Here is a 27,547-nt window from a genome sequence, read left to right on the forward strand (position 1 = left end):
AGCCTCCCCAGCTATAAAGAAGGGAAATCAGACTCATTTGTCTTCAAGGCTCTGTCCCACTTTCACATTGGGTGGCCTATCTCGGCCTTGTCTGTTTTGTCCCATGCTGAGGTGGCTCCTGCTCCTCAGGCAGCCACAGCTGCCCTGGTCTCCCCACAGCAGACCTGTGGGATAAATCCACACAGACGATGTCACCGCTCCCACCACAGAAACCCAACTGGTATCTGAGGGAGAGAGGCCGAAACCTCAGTCGGCAGGACATGGGCTCGGGCTAGCCAGGAGTTTGGCGCATACATGGATGTGGCTTACTGCAAGCCTGGGTGGAGCCTCCTCCCCCTTCAGCTCCTCCCTGGACCTCATGAAAACTAGAGGGGCCAGGACAGATAAGTGGGTCATTTCCCCAGAAGGGAGGGAGATATGGATGACCTGGGCTCCCCCTGGCTCTGTCCTAACCTCCTGTGGGTTTGCCCATCTGTAAACTTGACCTGACAATCTTTTGCCCAGAATGGCTGGGAAAACTCCAACTCAAGGGGAGTCCTTGGGGAACTATTAAGTGAGGCTGCCCATGGGCTGAGGATCATTACTCTCCTATCTTGGGCTAGGTCTTTTTTGATAACATTTTTTTAAAACCCTGTTAATATATATACTACCTATTTATTATTCAGAATAGGGAAAATATAGAGGCCCACAGAAGAAAATGAAAATCTCCTGTTGTCCCATCACCCAGAGATAATCCCTGTCCACTTTCTAGCCTCTGCTCTGTGCATAAAGAAACAGGGTGCCATGTTGGCCAGGATGGTCTCGATCTCTTGACCTCGTGATCTGCCTGCCTCGGCTTCCCAAAGTGCTAGGATTACAAGTGTGAGCCACTGCACCCAGTCAACATGGTGAAACTCCATCTCTACTAAAAACACAAAAAAAAATTAGCTGGGCGTGGTGCTGCATGCCTGTAGTCCCAGCTACTCGGGAGGCTGAGGCAGGAGGACCAGTTGAACCTGGGAGGCAGAGGTTGCAGTGAGCCGAGATCGCACCACTGCACTCCAGCCTGGAAACAGAGGGAGACTCCATCTCAAAAAAAAAAAAAAAAAAAGAAAGAAAAAAGAAAAAAACAGAAACGGTGCAACCCAGCCCCTGCCACAGGCTCACACTTGAGCATTCCCTTTTATAACCTGTTTCCTCCACCACCCCCAGCCCATATTCAGGCATCTTCCCATCTTGTAAAATAGCCCAAAACACCAACTAGGGTGGCTGCACTATATCCCACTACTTGAACAATCCCCCACAGTTGGACACTTAGGTTATGTCCATTTTTTTTCTCCTTTACCAATACTTTGTTCTAAATGGGAACCAATTTTTTTCTCCCTTTTCACAACTGGCCATGGGATTTGGGGCTTGACTTGGGGCCCAAATATGTAGGATCCCCTCTTTCCTCTTGTCCCCAGAGATCTCCAGGTCCCCTCACCTTCACGCCATCCAGGCCGGGTCTCCCAGGAAACCCCTTCCTGCCAGGCTGACCCTGCAACAGAGAGACAGGTAAGTGGGAGAAGCTGGGCAGGGACAACATGGCTGGGGTCCAGGGGCTCCAAGGACCTGGCACAGGGTATCCATAGCTGTAGAGAGCCATGTACCCTGGTGGACAGGGGCATAGAACCCTGAGTCCACCAGGTGGCCAGCTGTCCTGGAATACAGGCAGGGTTTCCAGCTGCGGGAACTCAGGGAAGCCTCCCCAATCCCTGGGTTGGTCTTCTTGTTGTAAATGAGGAAGATGACACCTGCCTTCAGGGAGTGAGGGAAAGAAAGGAACTTGGCAGATGATCAGGGGTGCAGGGAAGGAACAGTTTATGCAAGTGGTCCTCAAAGTGTGGCCTGAGGACTCCAGGGGTCCCGGAGACCCTTTCAGAAGGTTCACGAGGTCAAAATGATTTTCATAATAACACTAAGATGTCATTCGCCTTTGTCACTCTCACTCTGGTAAATGTAAGTGGCATCTTCCCGAGGCTGCATGGCGCGCGATATTGTTAGTGGATTGAATGCAGAAGCAGAGTTGAGAAGCCAGCTGACTTCTATTAAGCCAGACATTAAAGAGACCTGCAAAAATGGTAACACAATGCCACTCTTTCCACTCAATCATTTTGCTATGGAAAATAGAGTGAATTCTCCTAAAAGTACAATTTTTATCAACAGGAAATGAGTTTATGATTAATCTTCAATGAATGAATAAATACATTTAAAGTCTCTTGGTTTTAATTACTAATCTCAGTAGGTGTAACCCACACAAACAAAGGTCTTTGGGTCTTCCATCATTTTTAAGAGTGCAAAAAGCTCTGGATACCAGAAATTTCATGAGCTGCTGGTTTATGCAATGGCTGGGATCAAGAGGGGGTGTAGGACAAGTGACTTTGGGAAGGCAGCTTGGAAGAGTGCAGAGGGCTCAGGCTGAGGGCCCAGGCAGGGCGTCCCCACTGCCTGGCTGTGAGATGTTGAGCTAAAGCCTTCACTCTCGTTTGCCTCTTCTCTACTGAAACCAAGGAAAGCAATCCTGTGTCATGGGAGAATCAAGGAGAATAAATACTGACATGAAGCACCTGGCACATAGGAGGTGGGCAGTGACAGTCAGTTTCCTGGCTGTTGTCTCTCTCCGTTGGGGTCTGTCCTAGTTCTCTCTCTGGCTGGTCCAAGGCCCTCACTGATGACTTCCCTCTGGAGCACTGGCCAGATGTTGCCCTGCCTGTGCACAGCTGGCTCAGCTCCCATGAATGCCACCTACCCCAGGCCAGTGACACTCACCTCCAAGCCAGGGGCCCCTGGCGGCCCCATGGGTCCCTCATCTCCCTAGAATTGGGAGACACGAGAGAGGAAAAAAGGAGAAAGTTAATCCAGTTGGACTTGCAGAGATCTTGTCCTGTATGGAGGGAAAGGGAGGGACAGAGGAGCGCCCTCCTGGACAAAGAGAAACAGCATGGCTGGCCCACCTGCCTGGCCCCACCCAGGGCAGAGGCTCCACTGGCCATGGCCTAGAGGCCAGGCTACACAGTGACTTCCAGTGACTGGAGACTCTAGGCTTCATGGAAGTCCTGGGCATGAGCGTTAAACCCCATTGTGTGCTGTGAGGAACAGAGCCTCAAACTGCAGCTCAAAGATGTAGGCTCTGAGTTCTGCCATTTGCTCACTGGCAGACCTCAGCCTCACTGTGTCTCAGTTTCCCAGATTGGAGAAGATCATCCTCAAATACAATAAGTGGCTTCAGCTGAGTTCCTGGAGGTCAGCAATGATGCCTTATCCTTTCTTGCAGCCACTCCCAAACATCACTCGGGATGGTGCAGTGTCTAGGGGGTGTTTGGTGAATGAATGAATGAATGAAGATGTGAACAAGTGGGAGGCATACATAGGGGTTTCTTGAGTGGTAATGTGAGTGCAGACAGAAGCATGTGGCTGGTGCCGTTCCCTCCTCTCCCCTTCCTTCCCGCTTCTGGCCCATGAGACTCTCCAGGTGCTTCCCACCCCCACAGGCTCAGGCAGCCTCCTAATGGGCTCCTTCCAGCATGCCAGGCCTGACCAAGGTGCTCCCTCCAAAGCCACCCCCCAGCTCCTTTCCCCCAGCTTCCAGGAAAGCAGCTCCACGTGGTGGCTCCCAGAGCCAGCACTGGGACCCCGCCAGACCCAGAGCCAGCCCAAGAAGGGATCCATGTCAGCTGGATGCCCGCCTGCGGTCGCGGTGAATCTGGGCTTCCCGCACCCTCAGCCCAGGGCTGTGTGTCACGGGGGCCTGGCGCCTGAGCTAAGGTAGGTGGGGCACGGGAAGGCTAAGAATGGCCTCGTGCACAGGGCAAAATCAGGGGCCCACCCATTCAGTGCCCACCTGGTGCTCCAACAGCCCCATAGAGACCCCTCCCAACCCACTTCGTCAAGTGCACATAAATAAGCAAATCGATGCTCTGCCACTAACTGTGAAAGTCATTGTAATATTCTGGAGGTGCCCCCAGGCCACTCCCAGGAAGCACAGAGTTGACAGCATAGGACGTATGTCATAGGCTTTGGGCTCAAGCAGACCTGGGTTCCCATTGCGGCCCTGCCTGCTACTAACCATAAGACCTGACTGAGTCTCTTTTCCTCTCTGGGCCTCAGTGGCCTCATCTGTAAAATGGGGCTGACAATTCCTACTGCCCTATTAATGCCCTGATAAACTGCTACCATGAGCATGGCATTGGCAGTAGTTCTGCAAAAGAAAACTCTAGGGTGACGAGGGTGCAGCGCAGGGAGGGTGCAGGGAAGCCACCCTCCCAGGTGACAGCAGGGCAGAGAAGGTCCCTGGAAGGGGCATGGGGCAGGGCTGTATAGGATGAGCTGGTGGATAAGTCTGGGGAAGCCTTGGGTGGTGTCCTGGCTGAGGGGGCTCCAGCCCCAGCTAAGGCCTTCAGTACCCAGGACAGGGCAGGCTGGGGGCTGCAATCAGGCTAGGATGGGCAGTGGAGCGGGGCCAGACAGTCTCACCTCGGGCCCCAGCTGCCCACGGGGTCCCGGCAGGCCTCGGGCTCCAGGCTTACCCTGGGGAGAAGGGAACAAAAAGGGAGTCTCAGAGGCGGTACCTCCATCTCCATCACAGGCTGGCAAGGCACCCCCTGCTTCCAAGCCAGGCAGCCAGCCCTTGAGGCCTGTGGTTTCTGCAGAGCTGTCTGCTCCTCCAACTGGAGCTGCCCTGGGCAGGTACTCACCTTCATGCCTTCTGGGCCGTTGTCGCCAGGGGGGCCGATGTCTCCTGGGAATCCCTGAGGGGAAGCAGAGAGCAGGGTCACCCACAGGGGCTGTGAAGGGAGTGCTACGGGTATGCGTCTTGCAGGGAGACTGACCGGGTTTCCATCTCATCCTGCTGGGATGGGATCCCAGGCAGGTCAGTTAACCACCTTGATCCCACAGTCCTCAGTTCTAAAACAGGGTGCATGGTTCCAGCCCTGACACTTCAGAGAGTTGCTCAGACAATACACTGGACGGTGCAGGAAAGCATTAAGGTTGTAACATGGAAGGTCACAGTCAAGGTCATTATTTCTCAAATCGGGTGCTGCTACGGGGTCAGAATTATGGGTGTCTGGGGGCATTGCTCCCCAGAGCCAGCCACGCCTTGCGCTGAGAAGTCTTGTCTTTTGACTGCAGTAATCCTGCAGAGAGGATGATTTTCTGGGTTTGCTGTGACTTTGAAAGCATTGAAAAGCACTGATTTAATCAACCTCAGCTCCAGTCATTGTAAGCTGAAGTCCTTCCTACATCTTGGCCACATGTGTTGGACTCTGCCCCACTCCACCCATGGGGGCTCCCTGCTTCCTGATGAGGGCCATTCCCCTGGGATGACTGTACAATAGAAGGTTCTTCCCACATGGAGCGGAATCACCTCCCTTCCCTGCAATATCCTCGTGTTCCTCCTTAGGGCCCCACAGAGCACAGGGACTCCCTCTCCCCACAGTGGTCTTTGCACAATTTGGAGACCTGTTACGCGGTTCCCAGAGCCTTGCCCTCCTCCTGTGTGACCCTGGGCAAGTTCCTTAGCCTCTCTGGGCCTCAGCTTCCTCATCTGTAAAATGGTGCCCGTAACACCTCCCTTACAGGGCTATTCTTAAGTTTAAATGGAACCAGCAAAGTTGCAAGTGCTCAGTAAAAATCTGCATCCAAAATGATCTTGGGTCCTGTACTCTGGGGAAAGAAGTCTGCCTGGGGTGGGCCCATCTCTAAGTGAGAACTTGGCAGTCGGGATGCTGAACAAATCCTGATGCTCGCTCGCATCTAACCCATTGATGAGTGAGAGATAATTCACCCAGGTGCTGGAGAGCTGGAGCTCCCTCCCATGGTCTCAGGGAAAGAAGCAGACAGGGTGCTGACACGCTTATCAGCTTCTGCGCTTATCAGCTTCCGCCTTCAGCTGAGCAGAGCTATCCCCCGGCTACAGAGTCAGCCAATGAAAACAGAACACGAAGATGGGAGAGGCTGATGGCTAAATTGTCCAGGGACCCAGGAGAGGGCCAAAGCAGACCTTATTTGCTCCTACATAGCGGAGTGACCCTGAGGAAGCCACTTTCCTGCTCTGTGACTCAGTTTCTTCAACTGTAAACTGGTGGTGGTAATATCTCCCTCATGCAGCTGTAGTGGCGATTCAGCAAGTTCTCATCTCGAGGATACTACATAGCCTCCTGGCACCAGGAGGTGCCTAATAAATGTGAGGGAGCATGCCTTCCACCCTCACGGGCCAGAATGCTGGGAAAGCTGGACTCTCAGAAAAGCCTTTTTCCAGTGACCAGAGGAGGGAATTGGGGCCATGGAGGAGAGGCCAAGTCCATTTGTCTAAAGATAGGACTGTGTCATGGCCAAAGTCAACACAGTGGAAAGTCAGAACTTGTAGCTTTTAGGAAACATTTCCTCATCCATCAGAGTGATAGCAGAAGTGATCTTTGGAAGGGTCCAGCCTATCCGCAGAGCCACACTTTTGTCTTGGGTGCAGAGACCTCATGGGTGAGCAAGACCTGGAGGCTGGGGAGTTGTGGGTGGGGGGCTCCAACTGGGGTTGGCCTGGGTGCCGATGATCCTGAGAGGGACAATAGCCCTGGCTCCTGCTCAGCCCGGCTCTCTAGACACGAGACCCATGTTAAAGAGAGGGGGGTCAAAGAGAACCCAGCCAGCTTGCTTCACTCCATTACGTGTGAATTCCGAGTTGATCATTCAGGTGTAGCCTACCTATGCCAATGATCACACGCATCAGAAACCCTCAGGATCTCTCCTTACTCAACCTGAGTTACTGTATGAATTGCTAAATCTATCCTTATTTCTCACTCTTCATTCAAAAGCCCGAATTTTGCATTTACCTCTTGCTCCGCACACCCGGCAGCTCTGAGCCCTGAACCGTTCCAGAGTGGCTGTGGGTGGCTAGGAAAGTTCCAGGGCTTGGAGAGGGAACTCTGAGTGGAGAATGTGGGAAGCTACTGTGAGGGGCCAGACAGTGGCGCACAGAGGGCTTTCATGAATCACAAAGCTGTGGTGGCCACAAAGTTGGCAGAGGACTCTGAGGCCAGCTTTTTGTCCCTGTTGACTTTTGAGAGCCCCTGGGTAAGAGCAGAAGAGCAGAAGGGGAAAATAAATGATTGCTGATCTAGGAATTTCTCCTCTCAGCCTCATCTCTCATATCCTGTGTGACCTAAAGCAAGTCTTTCTCCATCTCTGGGCCTCAGTTTCCCAAGGACAAGATGGAGTCCCAGCTGCAGCCAGACACAGAGAAATGGGGCATCACATACCTCGGGTCCAGGGGGCCCGGGAAACCCAATGGATCCTTTGTCTCCAACTTTGCCCTGTGGAAGAGAAGAGGTTGCAGGCAGGCAGGGGTGAAGGCCCCACCTTCCATGAACCCCCTGCATTCCCCCGCTGGTTGTGGGTGGTTGGAAAGTTCAGAAGCATGTGCATGAAATCTGCCTGGACAACTAGAAGGAGCTACCATTCAAACCCTGCCTCCTGCACTTACTAACCATGGGACCCTGGGCAAGTCACTTCAACTTTCGGAATCTTAGTTTGCCCATCTGTAAAATGGGAGCAATATTAATTCCCTAACTCCTGGGGTAGTTGGCAGCCTTCAAAGAAACATAGTTTAGAAGGGGTCTGATGCACAGAGACACTCAATAAATGACAGCCACTGCTGTAATCGATAACATCACTATTGTTTACAAGGCATCAGGAACCCCAGATCCTCATCAGAGCTTTGTCGGCAAATGAGGCCTGCCTCTGAAGCTGGGTGAGCTACTGAGCCTCTCACAGTATCCTCTTCTGTGAAATGAGCACATCCCATTCCTGCCCTGCCCTGCTTGCCCCCAGGAGCTCTGCTGCAGGAGAAAATGAAGTCTTGGAGGTGAAGGTGTCCCCAGCCACGTTCCATAATCAGTTGGAGAGTGTGAGGTTTGGGGGTGCTGGAGGAGCAGGTACTTACCAGAGGCCCTGGCTTCCCCCGTGCGCCGGGGAACCCTGGCAACCCCTGGCTCCCCTGGAAGAGATCCAGAGCAGGCTGGGGTTAGTGAGGAAGAGAAATGGCTAGGTGAACAGCCGCTCAGTCCTCCTGCTGGTCCCAGGCCCAGAGAACGCCCGCCTTGGAGGAGGATCAGCTCCTTCCTTCCTTTCCCTACTGCAGGCTCCGGCTTGGATCACACCTGCCTGACACCCCTATAGGCTGGGCCCCAGGAGATGCTAACATGAAACAGCAGCCCCTGTCCTCACCAGGAACAATCAGGGACCCTGGGGCTGCACACAGGCTCTGCGGTTCCTCTGACTCCTGGGGAACTCTGGAGACTGGGTCCAGTAGGGGAAGAGCCAGGCCTGCTGTGGTTCACAACCCGGAGATACCAAGGCTGGGTCAGGACAGGCCAGCAAGGAGGGAGGGAAGAGGAAGAGGGAGAGCTGGCCAACATCTGGGCCTCATTGACTGGCCGGGAGAGTTCCAGATGTGGCCACATGATGCCGGACACAGGCAAAGGGGAGCCAGTCTCAGCAGGCCCACAGCTGGGCTCTGGAAGTCAAGGCCACTTCGGTTTGATCCCATAGTCAATACGTCACTTTGTAAGGCCAGTTACTCCCTCAACCTTATCCTAAATATTCACGATCAAGGGCAGGACCCCGAGCCGAGCTCCATCAGGGCAGTCTGGAGCCTGTTCTTAGGGAACTCACTGTCCAGCAGGGGACTCAGTACAAGTCCCCCAAAATCAGAGGAGAAAGGTGGCACCACCAGTGAAGAGAGGACATGCCTCTCAGGGCACTTAGAGAGGGAAATGGCCACTTTCTGAGCAGGTGGGGAAAACGGCCTCTGAGCAGGGTGGTGTGGAGAGGCTGGGTGGAGGGGGTCCCGGGCGGGTAGCAGTCTGTGTGTGTGTGTACAGAGGCGCATGGCAGGCGGTTCAGTGGGGCTGGAGTGCAGGGCTGTAAGGGGGAGAGCAGGAGAGTATCAGAGAGATGCACTCACTGGGGTCCCGATGTCTGGTTAGGGAGCCAGGGTGTCATTCTGAGAGCAATAGGGAGCCAGGGATGGTGTGTGAGCGGAGAGCAGAGATTTGCCCTCCGAAGAACAATTGGGTAGCAGTAAGGAAGAAAGAGAGAAAGCAAGAGGCTGGGGTCCAGAAATAAGTTAAAAGGTCACTGTAAAGTCCAAGGAAGAGATGACGGGTGGATCAAGGATGGAGAAGCCTGGATTATTTCAAAGGCAGCTGTCTCACAGGTGGGTCCTTGCTCATGATAGGCCCTAGGAAGGAAGCCAGGACCAGGGGAACAGCAGGGCAGGGGCAGGGGCAGGGGGAGGAGAAAATGTCATGCAATTACCTTGTCTCCTTGGAATCCGGGATCTCCTGACACACCTGGAACCCCTTGTTCACCCTAAGTACACACCAGCAAAGAAGGTTACAATGGAGGCCACGTGGGCTCTGGAAGCCTCCCCCACAGACCCCCTGGCAAGGTACAGCTGTGCCGAGGCTGTTTCCCAAGTCGGATCTGGCCAGCAGCAGACTTGTGAGAGGAAAGGACGGGCCCCTGGCGAGGAAAGCAGGTGGTGGCGGAGGGTGAGCTGGCCGATGTGCAGACTTGCCTGGGGCTGCTTGGATGGCTGAAAACGCCACTAACAGAAGCTAAGCTGCCCACTGCCCAGTGTCAACTGGCCTTGCCTAGAGAACTGACGCAGAGCAAATGAAGTGTTTGATCCTTCAACCTCTTCATCATCAATGGGTGTTGTCACACAGGGGTGAGGGCTGCGTGTGCAAGGGCCCCACAGCAGCGTGGTTTCGGAGTGTTTGTGTCTGCTGTTTGATATTTTTCACCATCAGACTGAGCTGTCACTTCCTCCTCCTGTGGGCAAGCAAGCAGCTTTGGTCCATTTTTTTTTTTTTTTTTTTTTTTTTTTTTTTTTTTTTTTTGAGATGGAGTCTCACTCTGGTTGCCCAGGTTGGAGAGCGGTGGTACAATCTTGGCTCTCTGTAGCTTCGACCTCCTGGACTCAGGTGATTCTCCCACCTCAGCCTTCCCAGTAGCTGGGACTACAAGCACGTGCCACCACACCCAGCTAATTTTTTTGTTGTTGTTGTTGTATTTTTAGTAAAGATGGAGTTTTGCCATGTTGCCCAAGCTGGTCTTGAACTCCTGGACTCAGATGATCTGCCCGCCTCGTGCTGGGATTACAGGCATGAGCCACTGTGCCTGGCTGGTCTACTTCTAATTAACTATTTTAATCAGCTGTAGCATGGGAAATCAGATTTCCTGGCTTGTTAAGACTATGTGTAAACAGTGAGTAAATTGGTCTGGACTTAAGTCTGGGTGTTTGTCTTCTAACATGGTGTACTGCACAGGCTTAGTGACACTGATTCTGGCTGCTGGAGGCCTCTTCTACTCTCTCCCTGTTTTTAGCCATGTTCTGAACAGGCAGTCCAGATTGGGAGCTGCTTCCCCTTAGGGCCGAAACCACCTCACACAGCCCTCGCCTCACCCTATCCAGCCCTCCACATTGGACATTACTGACACTCTGTCGGCCCCAGGATTCAGAAAACATTTACATCCCTGGAAGAGGAATAATGGGGAGAAAAACTCAGGAAAAATGGAAAACTGTAGAAAACCCACACATGGCTAAGGCCATGACCTAACAAAAGAACTTCCTTAGTAGAACAAAAGTCAGAATTAAAAAAAAATTTTTTTTTTGAACTTACTTTGGTTTTTCCAATTTGGAAAATCCTGTACAACATCCTGGTGTTTGGGGAACCACAGGACATTTTTTTTTTTTTTAAATATCCAAGAGAGGAGTGAAGGGGTGAAAAAAAAGAGTGAAAACAGAAAAACAAGGAAAGTTTAAAAGGCACCTAGGAAATCAGGACAATGAATTTGAAGGGAGCTGGGCTTGGAGCGAGAGCTTTGCTTCCAGAATGCGTCTCCAGGCTGAGAGAGGGAGCCAAGCGGTTGTAAGTGGGACTGAGTCCAGGCTGGGTCATGGAAAATCTGGGATTTGAGGCAGGAGCAACCTTGGAACATGAAGGGATGGCTCTGTCATCCCAGGGTAGGGCCAGGGGACACGGATGTGTGCGTGGCTGATCGGAACCCAGCCTTAAGGCTCCTCCCCACCAAAGGAAAAGGGGCTTCTTTCTCCCCCTATCTTTTTTCCCCTAAAGACACTTGATTTTCCTAAAAACTATGGGCATGAAAATAATTTCCTCCTCCTTTTTTTTTTTCCAGCGTTTTCACATCTCTAAATGTCCCAGGCAACTCCCATCGGCAAGCCAGCCGAGTTCCATGTAACACATTTATTTCCATGTTCCTGAAGCAACACTGAGCTGAGACCAGCTCCGCAAAGGGGCCTATAAAAAGCTCACTGCCTACACTCTCATTTTCCCCGGCTTCCTTTCTCTCTCGTCCATGACTTCAACATTTCCAGAGCGCTGATGTCTCAAACCTTGGGATAAACAGGTAGGTGTGGGGAACCCCCTGCCTCCATCAGAAAGCCCCTTCAAGGAGGGAGGGCTCTGGCAGAGGGGGGGAGCAGACAGCAGGGCAAGGGGGGCAGAGGTGGGTTGTGGCTGGAGGCTTGGCCATGACAGGAGGAGATGGAAGAGGTAGAAACAGATAGAGAAAGGACTGGGGTTGGCATGGCACCCAGCTGGCTACCCAGGGATAGGCTTGCATAAAACAATCTGGATATGTCCATTTGACCCAGCAATTCTAATGCTCTAAGAGTCCGGGGGCTTGCAAATCTCTTTCTCTCTCTGGGTCTTCCTTTCTCCAGCTGTGAGACGTAGGCACTGTGAAATGTGACCTCCCAGAGTCTCACCAGCTCTGACCTTCTGACCTTAGTTCTGCTTCACAGTTGAGGTCTCTGGAGCCAGGTAACTCTCTACTTACCAGCTGTGTGGCCTCAGGCAAGCTTCTTTTTTGAGACAGAGTCTTGCTGTCTCCCAGGCTGGAGTGCAGTGGCACGATCTTGGTTCACTGCAACCTCTGCTTCCCAGGTTCAAGCAATTCTCCTGCCTCAGCCTCCCAAGTAGCTGGGATTACAGGCACCCACCACCACGCCCGGCTAATTTTTGTATTTTTAGTAAAGACGGGGTTTCACCATATTGGCCAGACTGGTCTCGAACTCCTGACCTTATGATCCGCCCGCCTCGGCCTCCCAAAGTGCTGGGATTATAGGCGTGAGCCACTGTGCCCCGCCCAAGCAAGCTTCTTATTTCATAGTGCGTAGGAGGATTAATGGGTGGATCCATGTGGTACACTCAGATGGTGCCCAGCATGGCACCTGACCCTATGACTCAGGTGTAGGAGGAAGCAGAGGCACCTAGAGGCAGGTGCCTTGTCACCTGACCACATGAGGGGCTGAGCAGCAGTCAGTCCTTCGGATGTCTCATGGATATTTGGAATGTTGCCCTGAACCCCTCCTGCACCCCCTTTGGGGGTCCTGGTTTGCCAAGGGTCTGAAGAGGCTAGGCAGGAAGACAGCCACAGAGCAGGGCACAATTGCTGGACCCTGTGTCTCTGGTATTCAGAAGCTGCTTCGCTCTGGGCCCCCAGGGCCTGTCTTCCCACTTCCAACTCTGGTTTGGCACAGGGTGAGATAGGGAGAGCTCAGCAACAGGGCTGTACAGAGGACACATGGCAAGGGTAGCCACCCCCATGGCAGCAGGAGGAGAAGCAGGTCAGGGGCTCAGAGTCGCATTTCCAGTCGACACGCTCTCTGGGGTTCCCAATTTCATGCCAGGGTGATCTATGTAGATTTGTTTCTTCCTGTGCCCTCACTGCCACCCTCCTTGCTCTGTGGCTTTGCCTTCAAAGCCCAGATGCTGGCCTCACCTCTGCTCTCTGGATTCAGAGCCCTGTCTTGACATACCTGCCCTCCTTGCTGCAGCAGATGCTCATGCACTATCTGCTGAGGTTTTCGGGCTCCCAGAACCATCTGCCTGAGCCCCACCCAGAGTGACCAAGAAGAAGCTGGGGAGCACAGATTTAGGGGAGGCCAGAGGAGAGGCAGGAAGAGTGCAGGGGAGTGGACCTGGCGAGAAATCAGCAGCAGCCTCCAGGCGGAGAGGGGGGTGGCATGCAGAGAAACCACAGTGCAATAAGGGAGTATTCAGATCACCTTATCACCTTTCAGTCCGGGCTCCCCCACGCTGCCCATCAGTCCCTGCAAGACAAAGGCCCAAGGCCAGCTGTGATGGGACTCTAGGCCACGGAAGTCAGGAGCCCTGGCTTAAACACGACTTGCTGCAAGACCCTATGGTAGATCCCCCAACCTCAGTGTTCACATCTGTAAAAGGGGGCAAATGACTCCAATCTCACAGGGCACCGGTGTGGACTGAAGATGTGGATGAGAAGAGGCAGTGAACCACAGCACTGCAGACAAATCCAGAGGAAGAAGGAACTGGTGGGGAGGGAAGGGCTTAATGAGCCGTGTCACATGCACGTTGGTTAAATTGGGTCGTCCCTGGGATGTGGTCTAGCAGTCTTGGCCTGCCTTCCTGCTGCACGCCTTTCCCACTCAGGGATGGGCTGAGTTCACTGGTTTGCCATGGTAGTTTCTATGGCCCTGGTGATGTCCCCCACTGGACTTCCGGTGCCCCGAGGCCTGGAACCATGTCAGACGCATGCTCAGCTAGAGGAGGATGTCTGGCCTAAATGACATACAGATGATGCCTGGCTCTGAGGCCAGAGCTGACAGCTCCTGACCTGCCCAGCTTCCTCCTAGCACCCCTCTGAGCATCCTGCCATCCTCCCTTCCCCCAACATCATCTAAGGTCACCCTTCCTTCTGGGCTGAAATGGGTCGGGGGTGCCCAGCTTGGACAAGGCCTGAATCGGGGTACATCCCTTGCTTACCTTCATGCCCTTGGGTCCTGGGTAGCCAATCGGACCCAACACTCCTAAGTCACCCTGTGGGGAGAGAAAGAGAAGAGGGTGCTATGAACAGTGGCCCACAGGAGGCTGGCCTGGGTGGTGGGGACAATCCCCAAGGTCCCTGGGCCTGGGCTTCCGAAGACGCAACTCTGTAGGATTGATCTCGGAATCTAGAATGTTCTTCATTCAGAGACCTTCACTAAAGTGCCGGAATAAACTTCATAAAGATCCTTATCCAAGCTCATTTCTAGATTGCTGCCCCTCCCCTATCCCCATTCCTTTCCATATTCAATATTTCTCTCCTATATCTAATTCTTTACCCCGTGTCAGGGACAAAGGGCTTTTCATTTGACTATTTTGGACCCTTAGGCTTTCTCTCTATCTGTCCCCCGGGGAGCTGCTGTAAGAGTTAAATACAGCATAAATGGGAGTTCTGACTCCTCCGGCTACATGAGGGGAGGCACTTCCTGCTTCCCAGAGGCTTGGCTATCTCTGAGGAGGGCAGCAATTAAGGAGTGAGGCTGTTGATCCCAGAAATCCCAGGGTTGACGGTGGACCCTGTGGGACACTACAATCAGCTGGCAGATCCCGGACCACAGGTTGGAGACCCAGCTTCAGATCAGATCAGCCGGTCCAAGGTGAGAAAAATGGAGTTCCCGACCTAGAAAGCCAAGTTCCCTTCACGGGTGTGCAGTTTGCAGATGACAGCTCAGCCTGGCTGAGTGCCGTCCCCATGATGCCCCTCCTGGCCTTTCCAGAGCCTTCTTTCCTCTGCAAGGAAGACTCTGGAAAGCACTCAGCCAGGCTGAGCTGCCATCTGCAAACGCCACACTGTCCCTCTCTCTCTCTCCCCAGGGGCATTCCATTGCACAGGCCCCTTGGCCCTTCCAGCAGGAGGCAGGCAGGAATGTGATTTTTCATTCTCTGTCCAACCAGTGGACAGCAGACCACTGGATCCCACTCTCCTCTGGGACTCACTCATTGTGTGAACTGGGGGAACTTGATGCCTCCATGCCTCAGTTTCTTCATGTGACAAGTGAGGACGTACAATACTGTGTACCTGCCAGCCTTGTTTCCAGGAGTAACTGATTTAACATGCAAATACATGGCAATGTCTGGAGGCATTTTTAGTTGTCACAACTTAAGAGGTGCTATTGGCATCTGGTAGGCAGAGGCCAGGGATGTGGCTTAGCATCCTGCAGTGCACAGAACAGCCCCCGCCACAAATAACCATCCAGCCCAAATGTCAGTAGTGCCAAGGTCCAGGAACCCTGGTACAGAGTGAGGAAACGGCTGACTTTTCTCTTAACCAGCCTACGCTTTTTCCCTCAAATCTCACTTCTGGCCACTCCCTCAGCCACAACCATAACATTAAGTCTGCACTCAGAGAAAGGGAGACCCTGAAAATACCCTCCTCTCTCCCTTGTCCATCCTCCGTGACTGATCTGAGTGTCTGGCTGCTGTGTGGTTTCAATGTGCCTGACCTCTCTGGGCCTCTGTTTCCCGCTACCCAATCAGGCTCTACGGAGGCCCCTGGCAAGTGCTCTGAGGTGGGGGCACAGCTCTGAAGCATTGGAGGAACAAAGGCTGCCCCAGTAGCCAGGCTCAAGAATGGGAACTGGAGTTCTTGTCGGAGCTGCCTGGAGACGTCTCGGAGGGAGGCCAGGCAGAGAATGAAAAATCACATTCCTGCCTGGCTCCTGCAGGAAGGGCCAAGGGGACTATGTGATGGAATGCCCCCGAGGAGAAAGAGGGACAGACAGACGGTGTGGAGTTTGCAGATGGCAGCTCAGCCTGCCTGAGATGATGCTGATTCTCACTCTCCCAACCTCAGAACAACTGGAGTCTGGCCTTGGCCCGTCCTGACCTGTGTGATCTTGGGCAAATGCTTCCCCTTTCTGGACTTTAGGATTCCCATTTGATTGGATTAAACAAAACTTCCCAGCTGAGCCTTTGCTAAGAAATTCTGCTTTCAGGCCCAGCGTGCCGTCATGGCTCACGCTTATAATCCCATCACTTTGGGAAGCCTAGGTAGGAGGATTGCTTGAGGCCAGGAGTTCAAGACCAGCCTGGGCAACATAGGGAGACTCAATCTCTACAGAAAATATTTAAAAATTAGCTGGACATGGTGATGCATGCCTGTGGTACCAGCTACTGGGGAGGCTGAAGCAGGTGGATCCCTTGAGCCCAGGAGTTCAAGGTTACAGTCAGCTATGATAGCATCACTGAACTCCAGCCTGGGCGACAGAAAGAGACCCTATCTTTGAAAAAAAAATAGAGAGATAGAAATTCTGCTTTCAGGTCCCATCAAATAATCTCACTGAGAAAGTGAGGGCTCAGTTTAACGGGTGATAATAATAAGCAAATGCCAGTTGCCAGCACTGTGCTGAGCACTTGACCTGCCTTAACCCAGTAATTCCTCACCGCAGCCCTTCAAGATCGGTCTATTACTGTCCCCATTTCATAGATGAGGAAACTGAGGCTCTGAGAGGTTAAGGCTCCAGCGAAATCACAGAGTCGGGGCACCACTGGGATTCACACTAGGCAGCCTGTCTCCAGAGCTTTTAGGCCATTCTGAGGTGGTCTCTGGAGAGGAGGGAGAGAAGCCGGATTGGAAGGGAGGCCAGCTGTCTGCAGAGAGCCGCATGTCCACAGGCCCCTCTGGCTGCTGCTTCTCTCCTTTCCTGGACAAAGGCAGCCAGGGTGGCCCAATCAGAGTTCCCCCTGATGCACAAATAAACAGAGCGGGCTCTGCTGGAGGAGTCTTGCTCTGACGGGGACCAGGCAGGGCGGCAGGCAGAGGGGTCGCCAGCAGCTCGGGAACACAGGCTCTTTCTTCCTCCCTCCAGGCCTGAAGTGGCTTGTTGTATGGGACTGAATTCAGTGCAGGCCGGATGGTCACCTGTGTGGGGCCTCGGGGAGTCATGGTGCAGCACCCCACTCCCCAGGTCCCACTTGCTGCCTCAGCAGGTCTCTCCAAAGGGGTCTGTGTGTGGTGGGGGCAGGGACCTGGCATGGGCATCCAACCCCAGGGGAGAAGGAATCTGGAAGAGAGACCCCTGCCTGCAGGCCACACCCGGAGAAGGTGCCAGCTTGCATAGGGCAGGTCCCCCTGTGTTGGTGGGACCCCCACATTGGGCTACAAAAGCATTTCTGGGAGGAACAAAGGAAACTCCAGGCCAGCATCCCTCGAGGGCAGCTTGCAGAGCAGCCATCTACTGTGTACCAGACACCCTCGAGGCCAGCTTGGCCGGAGCCACTCAGAATGTCATGTCCCCATGAGAAAGAATAATGAGTAAGTCCCTTAATTTGGATCCTGTTTCCACTTTTCTCTAAGCTCCCAGACACCGCACGACACACTGTGCCCTTCGTCTCACTGACTCCCACCAAGAACACAATCAGCCCTGTCTGTCACCGTTTAAAGAACGCCCATTGTGTGCCAGATGCACGCTATCCACTTTGAACCCTCCTTAGCAATAGCTAAGTGTCACTCTGGGCACCTTTGCCATGCCAGGGACAATGCTCGTGGCTCGGACACTCACCAACTGCTCACAGTGACCCCAGGAGGTAAGCATTGTCAGTCCCACTCCATTTTACAGATGTGAAAACTGAGGCTTAGGGACAGGGGACGTAACCTGCCTAAGATCAAGTAATAAGCAGAGGGCAGAGGCAGGACCAGAACCCAGGTCTATCCATCCATCTGTCTGTCTGTCTGACCCTACAGTCCATGCTCACAAGGCCTGAGTTGGCTGTTGACCAAAAAAAAAAAAAAAAACGCTCAAGGTTGCCTTTCCTGTTGCTATGTCTCACATAGATAGGGCATCAGGTCAGGTTGGAGACTCAGAAAAATTGAGTTGTGCTCCCCTGACTGCCAGCCAGTGGACCCCTGGAGGCTAACGTGGGGAACGGCCGGTGCCCATCCTTCATGATGGTGCTCACACATCTCACCTTCCTGCCCCGCTCTTCCTCCTTAGCTGCGACATACTTAGCCACTGACATATCTCCCCAACCCTGGCTCAAGCTGTTTCCTAAACCCAGAGTGCCGTGCCCTCCACTGGCATTGTTAATGCCTATTTGTCCTTCGGCCTCCAGCGCTAACATCACTTCCCTGGCCCCAAGACCAGGTCATGTCCCTGCTGTCAGGCCTCAGAGCCCCATGCCTCTCGCTCAGGGCCCTTCTGACACTGACCATCCTTTCTGCATGTGCGTATAGGGCCACCACCTGTGCTGCCCCAGACCCAAAGGCAGGTGCCTGCTCTGAGGACCTCACCTCTGTGACCCCAGTGCCTAGCACAGGGCACAGCTCTGAGGAAGTGCTTGGTAAAAGTGGCTTTATGATGGTGAAAAAGAAAGCTAAACATGCTCACTTATAATCCCTCTGAGGACTGCCTTTGAAGGCCAACAATGCCAGGCAGGTTAGGGACAGGGACCTGGAGCTGTAGTCAGTTCTGGCTGCTGTGTGGTCTTACTAAGCACCATCTCTCACACCAGAACAGCCCTCGCACTGCCCAGTCCACGCTGTCACACACCCGCTATCTCTGTTCAGCACAGAAGTCTTGAGGAGCTGGAGATATAGTGCCGCAGTGGAGAGTGTGAGCTGTGACAAGCCAGGTCCAGCTGATTGGCTGTGTGACCTTGGGCAGGTACTTCACCCTCTCTGAGGCTCAGTTTCCTTAAGTGTAATTTGGTGGCCCCACTTCCTACCCTCAGAGGGCTGTTGTGACAATTAAAAACTCGGCACAGGGTTGGGCACAAGAGGGTTTGGTGCATGCCAGGTGGTAGGGTATCTAACTTTGCTTTATAGACAAGGAAACAAAGCCAGGTGATCATTTAGTGGCAGAATAAGGTGGACAAATCCATTGCCCCTCACATGCTGGGTTTGTGGCCAGATCACATGTTCTTTGGGTCTCATTAAATTGTGGAGGAGCCAAAATCTCCTCTGTGTCACTCTGAATAGAAAGGACAGAAATCGTCTTTGTTGAGCAGATTCTGGAATCAGGCACGGTTTTCTTGAGGGCCTGCCAAAGGGTTTCAGTTACTCAAAGAGGGCTGTGTGGAGGCCCTCTCACCTCTGAGGCTGCAGGGAGCCACCGGTGGCTTATTGGAATTGAGGCACATGGACCCTGGTGACAAGCCCGACACTTCCACTCTCTAACTGGTGACCTTGGCTTCGCAAGGCCTCCCCAGCCCAGTGCATGCATTGCACACATAGCAGACAGACGCTCAATAAATGTTAGTTTGTCCTCTCACGCCCTTCCTCCCGGCTGCAAGGACCCGGGGGAAGGAAGGAAGGTTTGGCTTCAGTCTGCATGCAAATTGCTTCAACTGACTAGACAGAGGCATTGAATAAATTTGAATTTCCACTAAAATGATTATCAATACATGGAATTCCCATTTGCTCAGCTAAAAACCCACATCCTCTGGAAAACCGTAGGTGACTCACAATCCCTCTTCCTCTTTAACTTCTGGTTAGAAAATTCCTTTCCTTTCCAGCTCTTTGGGGAGACAGTTTTTTTCCCCAGGCACAGAAGCTGCTGTTCCCAAAAATCAAGGTGGAAGGAGGCATTTGCTCAGGGAGCAGAGGTGATTTGATGGGCTCAGGCCCAGCCCTGTGACCCCACAGTCACAGGAGAGAGGACACTTCATCTTGGCAGTGAAAAGAATCTAAAAACTAAGGAAGCAGGCTGAAAGTGGCCAAAAAAACACACAGCATGAAGGAACCACAAGGCAGAACAAATCAGCTCTGGGAAAAGGGGGTGCCATGAAATGCAGAAAGGCCCAGGGCTCTGCCCCCAGCGCAGGCTGCTCAGAAGCAAAAAGAGGAGTGCCCTGGATTAGGACTTGAGATTCATGGCCTCCATCCTCACCTGCCAGGTATGTGACCTTGACCAAGGGCCTCAGTTTTCCCATTTGCCGAAAGGGTTTCTCCTAAGAGACACTGCAAATAGCGTTGCCAGACTGGACAATTAAAAAGACAGGATGCTCAGTTACATTTGAATGTCAGATAAACAATGAGTGACATTTTAGTATAAATGTGTTCTAAATATTGCATCTGACATTCAAATTTAACTAGGTGTCATATTTTATCTGGCAGCCCTAACAGTGGAGTGCAGCAGAGAGCTCAGGTAAGAATGAGCTTTGTAAAGAACCAGGAGGTCTCAGCACTTTGGGAGGTCGAGGCGGGCAGATCGCTTGAGCCCAGGAGTTGGAGACCAGCCTGGGCAATGTGGCGAAATCCTGTCTCTACAAAAAGAAAATGCTAAAATTAGCTGGGCCTCATGGTACACACCTGTTGTCCCATCTACTTGGGAGGCTGAGGTGGGAGGATCACTTGAGCCCAAGAGGCAGAGGCTGCAGTGAGCCAAGACTGCACCACTGAATTGTGCCTGGGAGACACAGTGAGACCCTGTCTCAAAAAAAAAAAAAGAACCAGGAAGGCTACAATGCTATAGTCCAAAACCCCAGAATCTGGGTTTATTCCACTAAGCAATATTCTTGCTCCTCTCAGGACCCAGCCTAGTGAACGCTGGGATGATGACAAATAGGAACATGTGCCAAGGATGACAGACAGGATATGTAAACATCCCTTCAGAAAGGCTTTGGGACTGGAATTGTTTAGCCTGAAGAAGGAGCCCTGGGAAGCACAGACAAAGAGCATTTTACACCTCAAACAGCCTCACTCAGGGACAGTGAGGACCACTCGGGCTCCATCCACAGGAAAACTCTGAACAATGAGAGCTCTGTAGAATGGACTAGGCTCCCAGAGAGGGAGGGACTTTTTACACTGGAGGTGTTCAATTTGGAGTTTAATCACCATATGACCAAGATGCTCCAGAAGGGATTCCTGTTGGGCTTAGAGAGGGTCAGATTAGAAGACTTCTAGAGAGTTCTCGAATTCCCATGGCAGATATTTCTTTTTCCAAAGCATTTAGGTCAATGCCTTGTGCCAAAGAAGGTGCTCAGCAAAGTCCTACCGAATGGACATCAGGGATGACAAATTTATGACTCATGTGTTGACACTTCCTCAACCCCAGCCAAGGCAGACATCACTCATCAGTTGCAGCACTCTCTCCCACCAAGTTCTAATGTGACTGTGAAATTTTTGTCAATTCAGTAACCCGGATAGCTGCTACGAGGTGTAAAATACCACATGTGTGTGTAATATAACACCAACAATAGCTATTATTATCATAACTAGTATTTCTTGAGTGCTTACTATATACTAGGCACTTCACATATTAATTTATCTACATCCTCACTCACAACAATCCTCTAAGTTAGGTACCAGTATTGTTCCCATTTTACAGGTGAAGAAACTGAGGCATAGGGCGGTTAAAAATTTTGCTCAGGATTGTGATTACATGAGTGGTAGAGCTAGGATTTGAACCTAGGCGGTCTGGTTCCAGAAACTGTTCTCTTAGCCATTGGACTGGAATGGACTGTGTGTTTCTGTGCTCCTAATAAGAGTGGATACAATGATCCCATTTCACAGAGGGGATCCCTGAGGCTCAGGGAAGAGAGGTCAAGGTGATGTTCAGTCAGGAGGTAGCAAAGCCAGGATTCAGACACAGAGGGCTCTCACCTTCTGCCCACCCCACCCAGGTTCTGCTCCCACTCACCTGAGCAGGCACAGATGGCCACGGGGACATCTGGGCCTTCTTCCCAGGACTGGCCTTCCCTGAGTGATGGGGTCCCCCGCCTCCCTCAGGGGCCTCCTCCAGCCTCCCTCTGAGCAGAATTTCTCAGTACAGTTGCTGGAGTGGTAAAGCTGGAAGCTCATTTGTCAAGCTAGCAGATAGTTAACTTGTGTTCCTCCACGGGCCCCCAGAATCAAACCCCATGAGGAATGACCCAATGGACAGGGCAGAGGGGGCAACAGACTATGGGGACACTTGGAGTATCATTTCCCAGGCTCTGACCTCTCATTGGCCCCCGGGGCTGGGCCCAAGGTTAACACTCATTCCACTGAAAGCGCAGCAGGAGCCCTGGCTTTGGCTAGAACCACTCCTCGAGGCCTACACCACCTGGATGGAGTCAGGTCAGATTGCCTCCCACCTCCGCGTGTATAGGCCTCTCTCAGCCCTGGGCATTTCAGGAGGTAATACCAAGAATTATTATAACAATATTTTCCACTAGCACTTACTGGGTGCCCAATCCTGTGCCAAGGACTACACATGTGATGCCTCCTTTAATCCTCATGGCCACTCCAGGATGATTCTGCTATCACCTCTATTTCACAGATGAGGAAACTAGGCCCAGAGAGGGTAAGTGGCTTGGCCAAGGTCACACAGCCAGGATGTGGTGGGCCTGTGACTTGAACCTAGGTGGTCTCGCTCCAAAGTCTGCTTGGAGGAAAAGAGTGCAAAAGACCACCCTGACGGCTACCTCTTCCCTCTGGACCTGGAACACCTCACCTGTCAAATAAGCATGCCATCACCACTTGCCCACACCTCCTTGCAGAGCAATGGCCATGCACGCAGCAGGTGTGAAAGTGCTTTGGCAATCTTGTGTTCCAAGTGCCCATCTCATTTAACTAATAAGGAAACAGGCTCAGAGAAGGTAGGTGATCCACCTGAGGCCACACAGCAGGGCTCTCCTCCCTCAGCCCGCCTGCCCTCCCCTACCCACCTTCCCCACCCAGGTTGGTCTCTCCTGGCCCCCCAGCCCCTCCGGGGGTTTGATGAGAAAAGGGTCTTTTCAACCTCCCCTGCAGGGCCTGCTCCTGCCTCCCCACATGCTGGCTCCACCCTGAGTCTCCTCAACACCCACCTGCTGCCCCAGGCATCGGTGTACTTACAATGAGGCCGGGGACTCCAGGGGGGCCTGGCAGGCCCAGTTCTCCCTGCAGATAGAAAGAGACCAAGGTGGTTACTTGTCCCATTTCCCTCCAGGGCCCCTCCCTCCATGTCATCCTCCACACAGGCACCTGGTGGGGTCTTTCAGAGCTGAACACTCCTTATTCCTGACCACAGGCTCCAGGGACTTTCCTGAGCCATGCCTGGAGTTTGGACCACAGCCATCCCCTCTCTGCCATCAGCTTTCCACATCTGTCAAATGGGGAGGTCAGACTTCCAAATCCAGTATCTTCCCATTGGAAGCATAAAGGAATGAGCGGAATCGCGATCAAGGTCATACAGATGTGCATGGTGCTTGACATTTCACGCTCATTTTATAGACAGGAAAACTGAAGCTCCAGAGGTTAAGTGATTCACCCAAGGCCAGGTGCAAGGAAATGACAAAGCCATGAGGACTCCAAGGTGAGAGCCTCTCGGCTGGCCTCCTTCCCTTTCTCAGCCGGGAGGTGCTTGGCCCTTGGAGAATCCTCCCCAGCACCCCAGACCCTCACATTTCCTTCTTCCAGGGCTTCCCAGAGACTGGAAAGAGTTCTAGCCTGGGAGTCGGGAGACGAGGCTGTGTGTGTGATTCATCCCCCTACACCTCAGTTTCCTCATCTAAAACATGAATCTTCCATGGCCCACATGAGAAATGACAGGTGGAAGGGTTTGAGTCAAGCTCAAAATGGAAAAGTGAGAATAAAACTCCAGGGCTCTAGACATTGTGATTAGCAATGAGAAGTAAGCAACAGCCTTTGCTTCAAATGAGAGGAAGAAATGGACATCAGGTCTTTTCTGTTCCTCTATGCCAGAGCATAAAGATATCCCTGATGCTCCCCAAGGAAACTTGCAGAATGATACTGCATATCGCTAACAGTTAATCTAACAAGTGCTGTATTGAGGGAGAGGCTCTGGTTTCCCCCCACCCCATCCCTTTGCTGGTGCCCCTTCTTCCACTGCAATGTCTCTCCACCTATCTCCTCATCCCAGTGCAAATGTTACTTCCCTGTTCCCTTCTCCAAAGAGGCACCTGGGACCTCTCTGATCCCACCCATCCCACTGCCTGTTGTGTGACAGAGGGGGGCAGTGGCCCATGAACTCCTCAAGGGCAGGACTGTACCCCGGATTGCCCAGTATTTTACACAGCCTCACCCACTGAACCCGTGTGATGAGGCAACACCTTGGCTGCCCTCCTTTCATTCTCACAACGGCCTTTTTTTTTTTTTTTGAGACAGAGTCTCACTCTCTTGCCCAGGCTGGAGTGTAGTGGCGTGATCTTGGCTCACTGCAACCCCCACCTCTCGGGTTCAAGCAATTCTCCCCTCTCAGCCTCCCACATAGCTGGGATTACAGGTGCCTGCCACCATGCCCAGCTAATTTTTTGTATTTTTAGTAGAGACGGGGTTTTGCCATGTTGGCCAGGGTGGTCTTGAACTCCTGGCCTCAAATGATTTAGCCGCCTCAGCCTCTCAAAGTGCTGGGATTACAGATGTGAGCCACTGCGCCCGGCCTCAGGCTGGAATTCTGATCCCCGCAATTTGCAGACAAGGAAACTGAGATTCAGGGGGGTGAATGGACTTTTCCAAGCTCACACACCTGACAGGTGGTACAACAAAATTCAAACCCAGGTCCGTAGGGCTCTGAGGTCAAGGCTATAATCCCCAAGGAACCCTGGCTGGGTCAGGCTCAGGGAGCATTTGTGGAACTGAATCAGCGCCTAATCGGGTGCCGGTTATGAATGCAGCAGCCACCACTGCAGAGGGCACAGCTGGCACAGCTGCTCAGGCAGGCGGCCCCGGGGGAGATGGGGGGGGCGGGGGGCATGAACACCTTCTCCCACCAGGGCCTGGAGCCGGGAAGGGAAAGACAGACTCGGCTCCCCAGGGCAGGCTGACCTGGCTCCTCGTGGAACACAGCCTGGGCCTCTAATTATTTACAAACTCTATAAACATGCCTGTGGTGGGAGATTCCTTTGGAACTCAGCTCTTCCTTTTCTCCAAACACGGCCTGCAGACCGTTTGCTTCCCCATGCCTCTGTCGGCCCATAAACATTTCTGATGCTTTGTAAGATGGCAGCAGCCGGGGCCTCTCCAGTGGGGAGTGACCCATGAACCTTCTGAAGTCCTGGAAATGGGGTGCAGCCTGGAGCTTTGGACACAGGGGCTCAGTGGGCTGGGGACTCTTTCAGGGGGGCGACAGTGCAGCCACAGTAGACAGGAGCCTAGCATTTAGAGACATCATGTAATTTGTCCAAGGGTGCCCAGCAGGTAGTTCACAGGGCTGGGATTTGACCCAGGTCTGTCTGACCCTAAAGCATGGGCTCCTAAAATCTGCTATGTGTTCACTCAGAATCTCGCTCCTGTACCCAAAGACCTGAAATACTTACAGGGTTTCCATCCAGTCCGGGAGGGCCTCTTTCCCCAAAGACTCCAGGAAACCCCTGGAGGGCATGAGAGAGAACAAACATCTGTAGGTTAGTGTTTTCACCTTCAGGGTGGGCTTTGATCCAGACCCCCCGGGGGGACACAAGGACAATGTCCAAGCAGTCTCACTCCTTGGTCATGGGCAGACAGTGGGGTCCTGAGGTCACCCCTACCATCGACAAGCACCTGCACGTAAAGAATTTCTCAGGGCTCCTTTTATTTTCTACTCAATCTCTCAAAAGAAAATGGTACCCAGCTCCCCAGCATGAAAATGCCAATCCCCTATTCAGAGATCTGGCTCTGATGGAATGGGAATCACACAGACTAGGGGCAGGAAGCTGGATCTATGCCAGTTTTAAGAGCCTCTGTTTCCCCACCGGTCAAGGAGGGGAAGACCTCTGTTGCATTTCCCAGCTCAGACCTTCTCTGATTGTGGCACATTCTTCAAAAGCCACCCAGTGAAATCATGATCCCCATTTGACAGATAAAGGAAATGAGGCTGTGAAAGAGTTAAGTCACACCACCAGTGAACATGAGCACAGCCTCCATAGGCGTTTCAGCAGCTCAGAGAGATGTTGAGCTGCCTGGCCCAGGCAGGTCTGGCCCTCTCGCCCCCTCCCTGACCCCACTCTGGAGGCCGCTCCACGCTCTGGGGAGATAGGCAGCTGGAAAAATATCAGCTGTAAGGACGCCTTCGGGGGCCGGGGACAGAACTCCATTCCTACTTCAAAAGGAAAAGAAAGTCCTCAAGCTTGGAGTTGAGGGAAACCTGTTCTCCTCCCCTCCTTGAATTCAAATCATTGTTTTTCCAGGGAAATGTAATTAAAAAAAAAAAAAAAAAAAAAAAAAAAGCACATGTTTTCCTGACCAAGTGAATGCTGGAGCTATGATTCAAATGGTAAACATTCCTCACGGAGGATCATCCTGTTTTTGGTTTGTAATACTACTGGAGAAGTCCAGTGAGTACACTAAACCCAAAAGACCAAACCTATAAACAAAACCCAAACCAAAGTCTCTACTGGTTAGGTAAAGACACCTTGAAATGTGTGTGTGTAACCAGGTGTTTAGCCTGGCCCTGCCCCGCAGCCCTACTCCCTTTAAATCTCTCCCCTGCCAGGAAGTCCTCTTGGATTGACATTCACCCCACAGAAGGTGTGGCTTCATTCAGACACCAAAAGGAGGAAATGAGAAGACAATAATGAAATTCAGACCAAGCTAGTCACTTTGCATGCAAGACTTCATTTGCGTTTGATATCTATCTTTGAGGGAAAAGTTATTGGTCCCATTTCACAGACGGGAAAATTGAGACTCAGTTAGGCAACATCACATGGCCAAGGTCATAAAGCAAGCAGAGCCCAGGTCCACCTCTGGAGTTTGGCATGTTCATATGAGCTACGCACGGGCAAAGCCTGGTATGCAGAAGCTGCTCAAATGCGTGTCCAACTGGTTGCAGAGGGTGGCAGAGGAGTATGGCAGGGGAGAGTGTGTGTGTGTGTGTGTGTGTGTGTGTGTGTGTGTGTGTGTGTGTCCCCGTCCAGATCATGTCTTTGTGGGGGCATATCTGACCTTACCCAAGCTTCCTCTCCCACATCTTTAGGGTCTCCCCTGGCAAATTCCGGTCTCACCTAAACTAGCTCTTCTTGGTCATGCTGAAGGTATATCGTCTCACCTCCTGGGACAAGAATCAGCCAGGTGGGCTGTGGCCAGGGGAGCCTTCTTTTTTTTTCATGATACAGGGTCTCACTCTGTCATCCAGGCTGAAGTGCAGTGGCGTGATCACTGCTCACTGCAACCTCTGCCTCCTAGTGATCCTGCCGCCTCAGCCTCCCAAGTAGCTGGGACTACAGACGTGCACCGCTACGCCTGGTTAATTTTTGTATTTTTGGTAAAGATGGGGTTTCTCCATGTTGCCCAAGCTGGTCTCGAACTCCTGGGCTCAAGTTATCTGCCTGTCTTGGCCTCCCAAAGTGTTGGGATTATAGGTGTGAGCCATGGCGCCCAGCCGGGGGCACCTTCTGAGGGCACTGAGTTCCCACCTCTGGCCTCTGAACTTTGGGGTAGAAGGACCTGGTAGGAGAGGAAAGCAACTCCTTGAGACAAGGGCGATGTATGGCTGGGCACCTGGCTGACTCCACATGGCCTACAAGGGACAGAACTTATAGTCCTGCCCTGTTCTCCAAGTCCAGCATATGGAGATGGCCTGCAGATGAGCCCTGGCTCTTCTCCAGGCTGGCTGTCTGACCTTGGGCAGGCCCCCACACTTGACCCTCTGTCCTGGTCAGGTTGGGGGTGTGTGATCTCTAAGGACCCTTTAGGACCCTGTGATGCCGAATATATTCACATACAGCAGCCACCAGGCAGGTCTCAGACTCATGGGTCTGCATTCAGAGGCCATTCCAGGCTAGCTCAAAGACTCCTCTCA

The 27,547-nt window shown here is 52.5% G+C and overlaps 1 protein-coding gene across 8 annotated transcripts in view; it reads right to left on the minus strand.

Moving 5' to 3' along the window:
• The window catches only part of COL27A1 (collagen type XXVII alpha 1 chain), a 158,221-nt gene that overhangs the window by 68,356 nt on the left and 62,318 nt on the right, over positions 1-27,547 (minus strand). For all 8 annotated transcript variants that reach the window (XM_055271342.2, XM_063636822.1, XM_063636823.1 and 5 more), the window contains 11 exons: positions 25,089-25,142; positions 22,666-22,710; positions 13,851-13,904; positions 13,115-13,159; positions 9,331-9,384; positions 7,955-8,008; positions 7,272-7,325; positions 4,713-4,766; positions 4,492-4,545; positions 2,788-2,832; positions 1,463-1,516 (listed from right to left, as the gene is read on the minus strand). In XM_055271342.2, coding sequence (XP_055127317.1) covers positions 1,463-1,516; positions 2,788-2,832; positions 4,492-4,545; positions 4,713-4,766; positions 7,272-7,325; positions 7,955-8,008; positions 9,331-9,384; positions 13,115-13,159; positions 13,851-13,904; positions 22,666-22,710; positions 25,089-25,142 — 567 coding nt within the window. The remainder of the gene's footprint in view (positions 1-1,462; positions 1,517-2,787; positions 2,833-4,491; positions 4,546-4,712; positions 4,767-7,271; positions 7,326-7,954; positions 8,009-9,330; positions 9,385-13,114; positions 13,160-13,850; positions 13,905-22,665; positions 22,711-25,088; positions 25,143-27,547) is intronic.

Source organism: Symphalangus syndactylus, chromosome 3 (genome assembly GCF_028878055.3).
Source record: "Symphalangus syndactylus isolate Jambi chromosome 3, NHGRI_mSymSyn1-v2.1_pri, whole genome shotgun sequence".
Classification (NCBI taxonomy): domain Eukaryota; kingdom Metazoa; phylum Chordata; class Mammalia; order Primates; family Hylobatidae; genus Symphalangus; species Symphalangus syndactylus.